General features: G+C 40.1%; 1 protein-coding gene across 1 annotated transcript; it reads left to right on the forward strand.

Annotated features, from left to right (window-relative positions):
* The first annotated feature begins 3,512 nt into the window (after positions 1-3,512).
* On the forward strand, positions 3,513-6,146 carry lratd2a (LRAT domain containing 2a). Its single transcript, XM_044138040.1, has one exon. The coding sequence runs from the start codon at positions 3,970-3,972 to the stop codon at positions 4,792-4,794; it is 825 nt and encodes a 274-aa protein (XP_043993975.1). The 5' UTR covers positions 3,513-3,969; the 3' UTR covers positions 4,795-6,146.
* Positions 6,147-12,022: the final 5,876 nt, after the last annotated feature.

The raw sequence follows: 12,022 nt of genomic DNA on the forward strand, positions 1-12,022 counted from the left end.
CATATTGTGAATCTAAGATCAATCAGGACAAAACTGAAGTTAATAATGGTAATAACCTTTAGAGAAAGATAGAGAAACTTACATTAAGAGAGAAGACATGGGGCGTATATTAGATTGTACTTTGTTTTTTAAATTCAAAATGTTACCAAGAATTCTCATTGTCACTTAAAGAACACTGATGGAGTTAACGTGTCTATTTTCAGACAGTTATTGTACTTTAATAAAAATCTCTTTTTCTTACAGAATAGATTGCTCCCCTTTTCTGGTCTTCTTAAAAATTTCATAGCCTTTCCACAAGCATAAAACAGGCAGTTTTTTAGTTTAACTTTGATAAATACATATACTTTTAATTATCAACTAATTGCTGTGATTCATTAACTTCTTTAGATACCAGTTGTTTGACTTAGATGCTGATTTTTATTTAGTTGGGATCAATATTTAACTTAACTTATCCGCATGATTATTTTATGCATCCATATATTTGGATTTAGTTTGATTATTTATTTTAATATTTTAGATCTTAGCTTTAACAAGATTTAAAAAACAAACAAACAAACATGCTTCTTAGGATTTCTGTCTCCAGCTAGAACTGTTGTAGTATTTGTAAACACAGTGCAATAGAAGCATGCAAGAACCCTGAAAAACTACAAAATCACACTTTTATTTTGCAAAAAAAAAAGGAAAGAAATAAAATCAGGTGTGAATCTCTAGATTGCTGTGCCCCCGACTGGACAGGTGCAGCCTGGTTTAATTGGCTGCATCTCCCAGGCCTTCCCCGCTTCACTAATTTCCCAGCTCCACAAATTAGAGTGATACCACAGGAGGCAGTCCGGGAGGGTAAAGTGGGTCACGCCACCTGAGGATATGGCGCTCCGAGAAGCGGTCAATTGTGCTGCACGTCACCGCTCTGAAGGTTTGTTTCCTGACACTTTTTCAGCCGATGTGAGCCCCCATCAGCTCTGCAAAGACACAACCAGCTGAATTTATTCAGCAGATTTGTTATTTTTGACTCCCATCGTCAGACAGAGATGTGGCATGATTTAAGTGCTGAAGCAAAAGGAAAGGCAGTGAAGAAATGAAAGAAAAACGGAGAATAAAATCACACAGTATGCTTTAAAAAATAAGAAATGGAGCCAAGGCTTGTACAAAGAGCGAATGGTGAAATTATGCTGGCTCTTGCACAGTGAATATAGCTGCTTTGTCATTCTTACATCAGTGTAAAGGAAAGCAGAAGTGGAGGATCTTCTCTTGTATCATGTTGCATCAGTATCAGTTTGCGATTCTGCACATAACCTCTCCCAGTGCTGACTTTTAGGCCTACTGTTGTTTTTTTAACTATAAAGCTTGAAAAACTTACATTAAGTTGATTGGTGCTTATTTGCCAAATGGTGAGCTGTGCCACGACTTAAAAACTGATGTTCACGGATACTCTCTATCCAAACTCAATGGGGTTGTAAGCCAACTTGCAAGGAAAAAACTGCAAAAAGGCTACTCTCTACAAGTGATTCAAAGGGTTCTGGCACAACTTCAATGGAGACGGCACAAAGATCTGTGGAGATGAAGACTCTAGCAACAGCAGAAATACTAGGAAGCATCAAAGGGATTGAACACAAATGCACACCACACCTTCCAGAAGTTTAACTATGCATTCTGGATGTTGTACTTTACGCTCCAATCTGTTTTTCTATTTCACAGAATTCAAATAAAATGTACTAAGGTTAGTGGTTCAACATGAGCAAATGTGACAAAGTTGAAACATTGTAGCTTCTTTTGCAGGGCATTGAATGAAAGAGCTCATCTGATCGTCTTAAGAAGTTGTTGCTTGGAGGCCATCTTGCTCATCGGATGAGTGTGTGCTAGTGGAGGCCTCTCTGCACTTTTGTGCAGAACAGACAAGTTCACTGGGTAACCTTGACTTGTAGATAACCCTTCTGATGGTTGCCGAGGTCAGGGGTCATAAAATCTACCTCTGCCTCTTTGAATCCATGAACATTTGTTTTCTTTACACTTTCTTTCAACGCCCATCAGCTTTCTCTACGTCTCCCTCAACACCATTCTCCAGCACAGATTTTGTCACGGCTTCTTGGAAGGTGCAGTTGTGTCATTGTGCAACATACCGAGGAGACATTTTTCCTTCACCACCTGTGGGATATGATCTGAGGGTAAAATAGCTCATGAATGAGAAGAACAGGCAGGCCATGAGGCACTGCAAACCTAATGGAGACATTATGGACTCAGTGGGAGACGGTGAGGGAGGAAACGACTGTGCAGCTTCGGTTGCTACACAGACAGCATCCAAATTGCAAGAATATATATATTTTTATGGTGACATTTTCATCACAGAATGTCTAAGTAAAGTCATTAAAAAACATCTAAAGTGAACAACAAATTAAACCAACAAAAATGGATGCATGTAAACTCAGCTGAACCGTGGTATTGCTCAAATACGACTCTGCTAGAGACCCAAGGCCAGCAGGGGGCTACAAAGAGCGTTTGAATGTGACAGAATAAATGCTATATTACCTTTGCTTTGTTTGTGTGTTGCTCTGTGATTGACTGGCGACCTGTGCAGGGTGTGACCTGCCTCCCACCCAGAACCACGGCTCCACCTTATTCCTGCAACAAGAAGCAGTTACAGACATTAGATGGATGAATTTCTGAAGCAACCAGGTTAAATCTATTACCATAATTAGCTAGAAAACTGTGGTTGGCTGTTGGATTTAGGTATGATTTTTCCAAATCGCTATTCCAGCTTCAACTGTACTGCTCATTTTGTTGCCCAAACATTTTTGTCAACGACTGTTTTTGTTTTGAGGACAAGGCAAAAATGACAAAAACATTTTAAAAACTAATACAGAATGACTAGCAATTAAAAATTTGAAGAAAAACAAAGATTAGAAAAACTGCTAATTCCATTTGTGTGGAAAACTATTTAGTGGGACTAGTTGTTACAAGTATGTGTCTATGTATTGTTTGTATTGTATTGTTCTAACAAAACTAAATGTTACATCGCCTTTTTACACAGTTGCTAATAGTGGAGCAGTGCGTTCTTATGACTTTCAGACATTATTTAAAGGAAATCTGCAACTTTCCGAAAGGTTCACATGGTTGAATTATCAAAGGTTTGTGGAGGAGTGTTCCATTTTAGCTAAAGTAAATGAAACAAACACCGCCTTTAAAAAAGTTGTATCCACATTATCTAGTTTTATGTTACATTAACAACTATTTTCATTACTTTAAAAACAAATATATTTATATCACATGCGAAGTGTGCAATCTGTTTATATTTGTTGTAACACAACGCTGCAAAAAGCCTCCAAAGTTATTCTTGTGGTGCGCAATAAACTCCCCCAAATAAATGGTACACGATAAAAACAAACACACCAAAAACATGGCATGTCCCTTTTATGTGAATGTTCCTTTTATTGCTGACGGTGTATTTAAACTACATTAACCGCCTGTTCAGACAGCAGCAGCTGTGTAAAGACCTGAGGTGGGAATTTACGCGCACTTCCGCTTTAAAGACGAAGCAGCGTCCTGCACTAGAGTGTCGCTGTTCACATACCGAGCCGTCGTCAGATCAGATCCGCCTTCAGCCCCGACTCCAGGCGGCTGGATCTGCCGCTCTGTGCGCACCGCTGGAGGAAAACACGCAATCTGTACTTATTTTTGGAGGGATTTTCTTTTAACGTTTTACCGGAACTTTACGCAGGAAAACCATCGGGTTACACGTGCGTGCTCTGGTGGCTGACTCTAAAACCACTTTGCATTCTCTCCTAGACCCCACTTGTTGATGGGGCACCGAGGGGCTCTCCCTCAATTCTTATGTGTAATCTGGATCTAACTCTGTCCGACGGGGGAAGTTTCGAGCAGCGCGGTTTCCTGACAGATGGCTGCGATGGGAGGTGATCGGTAACAGCCCTCGGCATCGGATTACACAGTCAGGCTGCTGCCAGGTAAAGCAGCAGGATGGGAAACCAGATGGACAGGCTGTCACACCTAAGTTATGCAGAAGTTCCGACGGTGGACCCGAACGGCGTGGATACGGACGACGGTCCGCGGATCGGAGTGTCTTACATCTTCTCAAGCGACGACGACGAGCTGGAAGACGGATGCGCGGTGGATGGCGGAGAGAAACGCGCAAACGAGGAAGAGAAAAACTATGATCAGCGCGACGAGGTGGAGTGCGCTGTCTACAACAGAGAGGAGTGCATCTATGAGAAGAGCGCGAAGTGCGCAAACCTGGAAGTCTACTCCCCGGAGAACCTGCTCAACAAGTGCAAGGCGGGGGACCTGGTGGAGTTCGTGGCCACGGGTCAGTACCCGCACTGGGCCGTGTATGTCGGGGACTTCCAGGTGGTGCACCTGCACAGAGCCGAGGTTAAAAACAGCTTTCTGACCGACGCCAGCCAAGGGAGGAGGTGTCGGATCGTAAACGACTGGTACAAACTGAAACCCCTGTGCGCAGAAGTGGTGGTGCAGAACGCGATGGAGCAGGTGGGGCTGAAGGACCGGGAGTTGTGCTGGAGGAACTCGGAGAGCTTCGCCGGTTGGTGCAGGTTCGGCAAGAGGGAGTTCAAGATGGGCGGGGAGATCCGGATCGGCAAGCAGCCGTACAGACTGAAGGTGTTTGTGTCTGACAAACAATCCCACGTGTTGGAGTTTCAGAGCTTGGAGGACGTGATCATGGAGAAACGGAGGAACGACCATCTGGGCAGGACAGCCGTGCTGCGGGAGCTGGCGGCGCATTTCAGAGGCGTGGAGGAGATGAAAAGTGAGATGGGAGCGGAATGATGTCAGTTCCTCAACATATCTGTTACACTGATCTCCTGAATCCGTAGCAATCCTCTTTAATTTTTCAGGCCTTTGCAAAAAAAAAAAAAAAAGCATTCACACCCCTGAAAGTTTTACACACAGTGTCACATTGCAGCCAAGAAACTAAATGTGTATTGGGGATTTCTGTTGTATAGACCAACTCAAAGGAGCACATAATTGTGAAGTAGAAGGAAAATCGTACATAGTTTTAAAATTTTAAACCAAAAATATCAGAAATGAAAGACTTATTCATTTAGCCTCGTCAAGTTCCCTATACATAGGATTACAAAATTAGTCTAGAAATTATGTTTTTGACCTGGATGCAAAAGGATAAATCTATGTTTTTGACCTGGATGCAAAAGGATAAATCTAACCAGACATACCTCTGAATACCATACCCACTGTCAAACATGGTAGTGGCAGCTTCATGCTGTGGGCCTGTTTAGATTTAGCAGGGAGAAGGATTTGGTCATGGTTAATGAGGAGCTGAATGGCGGTCAATGCAGGACATTCAAATCACAGAGATGTTTTAGAATGGCCCAGCCAAAGTCAAGACCTTAAGCTAACTACAATTATGTGGCAAGACTTGAAAACTGGTGCTCTTAGATCTTCTCCATCGAATATGACTGAGGTTGAGCTATTTGGTAAAAATAAGAACAGTTAGCAGAGACATGACCAAGATTTTGCAGCAAAGTATTTATTCAAAGGGTTGAATCACTTTCTGATGGGAATACTGCCATTCACTTTCCACTTCACAGTTATGGACTCCTTTGTGTTGGTGTATGTTAAAATAATAACCAAGCAAATTGAAGTCAGTGGTTGTAAAGTCTCTACATTTGAAAACATTTAAAGGGTATACATTTGTTTGCAAGGCCCTGTATGAATAACTTCAGCATTTAGTTGATACATGGACATATTTTTGCTCCGAGGTTTTTTTTTTTTTTTTAAAGTTTATAATTTAATTGCCTTAAAGCCTCAATCATCATTTCACAACTCAACTTTGACAAATGAAAATGACTGAATCAGCTGTTTATTTTTGCTACAAAATGCTCTCCGCTCATAGAATGTAGTTTTATAAACGCAAATTCATCCCAACGTGTTTGGCAGCAGGATGAACACATTCCTTCTATTTATAGATTGTCTCATTACTAGATCCAGTTGAGATTTTAGTTCGTGTCTCAGCTCTCTCAGACTGCTGTGGATTTTATTTTTCAGCCTTTTTGGGTGGGTCCAACCCACATGTGGAGGAAATGTTGTGGAGCATTGTCTGTTAAACTGATCAAAGTCTGTGTTAACTGTTCCCAAAGTTTGAGTAAATCATGAGTCACTAACTCACCTGGAAGCGATTGTTATTGTTTCTGCGGTTAAAGTTGATCAATGCGAAGATAAAATCATTTAATGCAGTCTTTATGCTTGGCGGCCATATTAGATTTAGTGATAGATTAATTGCTCGGATGTGCAGCGAACAAATCTGAATAAACTCTGTGATGCTTTTATGGCCAAAATTTATCTGGGACCATTAAAGTAGTTCTGAAGAGTATTAACCCAATAAAGAGGCCAGTGATGATATATTTTAATTTAGAATATTCAGCACACACTGTAATAATTATTTGTCTAAATCTTATGGCACAGCAAAAATGAGCAAATTTTAGGAGTGCACCGATTGCAGTTTTTTTTGGCCGATCACAGATCGCCCATCTTTCAAAAAACCTGATCTGCTGATTCCGATTTTGGCAAATAACAACTTTGTTTGTGTGAAATATCGCTAAATATGGCAAGAAAGTCGCTGAGTTGGCAAAATTAGGGTGACTATTGTTAACTGCTAACATGCAGGCATGACCAGGTGGGCCGGTCTGTCAGTCGAACCTCTCTAAAGGCAGAACAGAAGACGACAGAGGTTGATTTTTAGACCTTGGAAGAGGTAGATAAGATCGGCTTTACATTCAAGTGTCGGCTGATCACTGATCTCTCAAAATTAAGGAAATCAGGATCGATAAATTGGCTGGCCGATAAATTGGCGCAGCCTTAATCATCAATAATCCCACAATATCTAAAGCAACCTGTTTTTGGAAGTTTAAAGCTGATGCTTTTCTGACTTCCTCTAGCATCTCTAGCTGTGCTGTAATTGTAAAGCTAGTTCATTCATAAAAATAGAACAACTGGAAATACTGTTTTATTCCTGTCTTGCTCTGAATTAATGTTTTCTTAACTGGAAATGCTGTAAGAGCTTCTTCAGATGAAAACAAAAACAGCAACCCATCATTTTACAATGATGCTAATGAATTGGCTGGTAAACGTAAAGCAATAGGAGTTAAAATTATTTAGTATCTCCACAAGACTGTGATAAATAAATATCAAGTCAGAAGGTTATGGTTAGCAAGTTGGCAGTGCTGAAATTTTAGATTTTAATATTTAATTATTGCTGCTTGAAAACTAAGAAAAGTCCTGAATTAATTTTTCTTAAGGGGTAAAAAAGGAGTTGTGAAAATGAATAATTCATCACTTGAACTTCATAGACCCTTCATGGAAGTAAGATGTGGCTGTGCTTTAATTTTCATTTCTGGATATTTGGTCAACTTTCACCATGGTATAAACCCTAGGAATAATATCATCTCAGACTACAGAAATATACAGTACTTATTCAGTCACCTTTGCACAAGAATGGTGCTGTAATTTATAAAGATTTCCTCAGCCAACAGCTGGAGAGGGAGCATATGTGCATTTAGATTAGTGATGAATAAAAGTGAAGCAATACCCAGAACTGCTCTCAGAGTTCAAATGTGGGCCAAAATAGTTGATTTTAACAAAACAATTAATTGAAAAATGATTGTTTCTTGACAAAACAATAAAAAGTGAGAAAATCAAGTCATGTCAATACAAGAAAATGCTTTGCTTCAATTGTGTAGTTAGAGGGATTTTCTATTTTGCAACTCGACTATTAACCTTTAAGACTAATAATAATTTGAAAATATGCACAAATGGCACTTATACGTTTATATTGCTGTAATTGTATAGAAGGCCATATTACAGCAATTTTCTCACGGTAATTGAGGTAAAACCTTTGGATCAGAAACAATGACTAATTATTGTTCTGTGTTGCACATGTTAATTTATGCTGCTATTCATGCGAGAATTGTTCCGGGGCAGTTATTGATTTGCAGCTCACGTAGGCTGAAATGAAATGAGAAATAACCTCAAACACTTTCAATTCGCCCACAGAGATTAAAACTTTGTTGAGCCAGAACAGCTTGTTGTTTGGCGAGAATATGTGAACGTCGCAAGACTGCAAACATCTTTAACGCAAGGCAGAATGATTGTCTAATTTATGAAGAGTCAGAAGAAAAAAAAGCTTCATAATTGTCACTGTTTGGGCTATGATTTGCAACAACTTTCCATTTATATAATTGGAAAATAAATGTTAAAAGTGTGTCAAATGTGAAATCCTTTCAGAATCAGCTCTGGGAACAACCGGACAAACATCATCCTGTGTTTATAGAATAAACCGACCACCATCAGCTGCAAACCTTTGCATCCCAAGGTTTGTTTCAGCTGCCCTGCAGCATTTTAATCAAGTTAGGATATTAAATCCTCCTAACAGAGTCTTGTCAAGCTCAGCTTTTTCAGCAGCATACCAGACACTTTTTGTACCAGGAGTCAGTTAATGAGACAGAAGTGCATGTTAGCAGATATTACCGCCATGGCTGTAAGGAGGATGAAACAAGGTTAAGACATTCAATCAAATGTTCATATAAAGTTTCATGTGACATTTGTCTTGAGTCAGAATTAGCAGCACATTGTTGGTTTCTTGGGATTCGAACTAAAATCACAAATCTATTCATTTTCCATAATTAGTACAGCCTTCAGGGAGGCTTGTACCTCAGAGGGTCACCCTGGTAGACTACGCCAACAACTCTGCACACAAACATAATTAACCTAATGTGTATTTCCTTTTGGACCTAAGCAGAAACCCGGTGTACAATTTGAAAACCCATGAGGAAAAACTTGCAGGTTCCTAAGGTAAGAAATGCAAAAAGAAGTGAGAAGCATAAATAAAACACATTTAATAAGTAATGAATAAAAACATAAGGTAATGCTTGTGTTTAAAAACAGTGCTCTTGCAGAGAACTGGAATGCTAATGTGCCTTCCTGTAAATGCAATTCCTGGCATGGATTCCACATTGTTAAACCCGACTCTTTCTTCACTTCAGAACAGATTTTAAATGTGCGGTACAGTCCCAAATCACTCTTAATCTATCAGTTCGTTTTTGTCACATGTTGGCAGCAAAGGTAACATTTTCTTCTTTCTATTCTTTCACAAAGGAACAGAAATCTGGAGTGTACAACCAGTAATGATGCTATGAACAAAGAGTTAGATCTGATCTCTGCAGCTCCTCCAGAGTTACTATAGGCTGACTGGCTGTTTCTCTTGGTAAAGCTGTTTTTGCCCGATCAAATGTCTGAACCTTTAATATCTTCAAAGCCAAAGCAGCACAAATATTTTTGCTACACACAACAGCACAAACATAGTCGAGTTGATTGACACCAATTTTGTCAGATTTGAATAACGTAGGGGGGCTGGTTGACCTTTCATGACCTCAGGAAACATTTCTTGATATCTTTAAAAGGATAGCGGCGCACACAAATATTTTTGCTGCACAAACGTAACACAAATGTTTGACACCAATTTTGTCAGATTTGAAGAAGGTGGGGGCCAACTTCACTCAGGTAATGTCCGCAGGTCACTTGATCGGGCATATCGCCTCCCAGATATGCTCTACTTGTGTTGGCCTAACACATAAAATCCTAATATAACACAGGGACGTTCGAGGTTTTCATTAAAAAGTTTTTAAGGGGTTTCAGGTTTCTACAAGACACCACAACAGGTTAGCAAAATCAGCATCATGTGAAAGCCTGATACTTTCACCAGCTGCTCAACGGGAGATATTAGTGATCATAAGTGAATTGTTTTGGGCTCAGCAGAGTTGATTGAATATCTTTAACTTATAGAATACATGAATATTTTCATCATAGACCAACGGGGTGTGAATGCAGAGAAGCGGTTAATTATTGCTGGAAAACAAACTCAGCAGCCTAGAGATTCTTGGAAATGAAATGCTCCAAACTTGAGAACTGTTACTAAAAGAGATTTTTTTTTGAAGGTCTTCTTGAGAAATGTTTTTTTTTTTTCTTCTTATCTTTCTGCCTTTTGTTACTTTGGCACTTTATGTAGTTTGCTGATAAATCCCTTCCTCACAAGTTCTCTTTCTACCCGAAGCAATTTCTTGACCAAAAGGAAGCCAAGACAATAAAAGAGGCATATGTGTTTTAATCAAAATGCTGCAGCTGCAGCCAGGACAACCTCCACATTCATTTCCCGAAATGGTATTTTTTTTTTTGTTTTGTTTGTTTCACACATATATTTCCGCCTGCAAATAAGCAACGTGTTCAACAGCACTTACAGTGAATCAGCAGCCGTCCGGCGTTAACTGCCTCCTTGGCCTCTTCGTTTTGATGGGATGTGAAAGCTTGGACACGGCAGAGGCGGACTAATCATAATCAGCTGTCAGATCTCACCTACAGCTACGTCTGACGGCTTCTGCTGCTGTCTGGGTTTTTGTTTCCACCAGAGGCTGATGAGATGATGAGATTACTTGAGTTATAAGAGAAGCACATGGTGTACATTCACCCCCTGCTGTGTGATATAAAGTTGGTGAAGAATATGAATCAAAGTTTTCACACAAGCTGAGCTCACCATCTGTTTTGTTTCTTCAAACAAGCCGAGTTTCTAAAACACACCATGAACTAAAGACACTTTAGGATGTTTAGTTTTCCTTCTTTATGTCACACTGAGATTTAGAAGAAAAACAAACTTATTAGAACAGGGGTTTTCAAAGTATGAAAGGGTGAGCCCCCCTTCAAGGAGCTTAATGCCTGCTGCGCCTCCCCCCCCCTCCCCCCCCCACTGTGGAGGGGGGCGGAGGGGGGTGGAGTTCTAAAAACTCCACCTTCAGCCCTGCTCTGGCCAAAACCAGTGATGTCATAGTTACTTTGAAAAAGTAACTTTAATCGGACTACTGATTACTCCTTAAAAAAGTAACTTAGTTATATTACTGACTACTTGACTTGGAAAGTAACTAAGTTACTTTCCAAGTCAAGTAGTAACTAACTGCAGGAAAGTAACTAACTGCAGGATTAAGTAACTTTTTAGTTACTTTCAGCAGCTGCTAACAACAACGCTCCGCCTCCTGTGAAAATCACATTGAGCTTTGCCAATATGTAATTGTAAGTTATTTTATAATGGTAACATCAACAATGTGTCTCCACTGATAAGGTTGAACTGAAGAGGAGATTGTACAAAAAATAAAAAACATGAGTAATTTGTGTGGTCCACTGTTGTCTGGAAAACTCTAAGAAGGATTTTAAAGCCCCCCTCCCCCCAGCCTCCAGATTCTGCGTTACGCCCCTGAGTTTGATGTCGCAGCGCACAGAGCTCCTCCTGCAGCTCCACAGCTCCGATGGCTGCGACACTTACCGTAATATTAATAATTATAACGGTGCTAACTTGCCATTATAACTATTGCCAACTACGGACACGTTTATTCGTGGCTGTTTTCACGTTATTGCGCTGTTTATATTGGTCTCGATGTTTGCAGTTTTCTGGAGCGCAACGCAAGCTCGATGTCATTGAGAGGTAATAAATTGTTGACATTAACAAAGACACAGCGGACGGATCATCCGGAAATGATGAACAGGGAGAGTCTGAGTAAAACTACCTTTATGACGGACAAATTCTGGGATTTATTATGAGTCTCTGCTTATTTCCAAGCCCAAATGAGCAACTTCTCGTTCAAAAACGAGCCCAATAAGGCGAACCTGCCACTCATTAAAAATCTGCAAGCGACTTTAAAAAAATGAAGCCCAAAGCCGTTTATAATAATCGGACTTGTCGACAGAAACTCAAAATAGTTCCAGTTTTTCCACCAACAAAACGCGCATCTCCCCCCATTGTTTACATTTCTGTCGCATAGAGACGTCGGTCACTCGACAAGACACGTAGAGGAAATACGATTAAATAACAAAAGAAGATAGTAACGCACAGTAACGCAAAAATGATTTTGATAAGTAACTGTAGTCTGACTACTGGATTTGAAATAACAGCGTTAGATTACTCGTTACTGAAAAAAGTGGTCCGGCGTCAATGCGTTAC

Source organism: Gambusia affinis, linkage group LG14, assembly GCF_019740435.1.
Source record: "Gambusia affinis linkage group LG14, SWU_Gaff_1.0, whole genome shotgun sequence".
Classification (NCBI taxonomy): Eukaryota; Metazoa; Chordata; class Actinopteri; order Cyprinodontiformes; family Poeciliidae; genus Gambusia; species Gambusia affinis.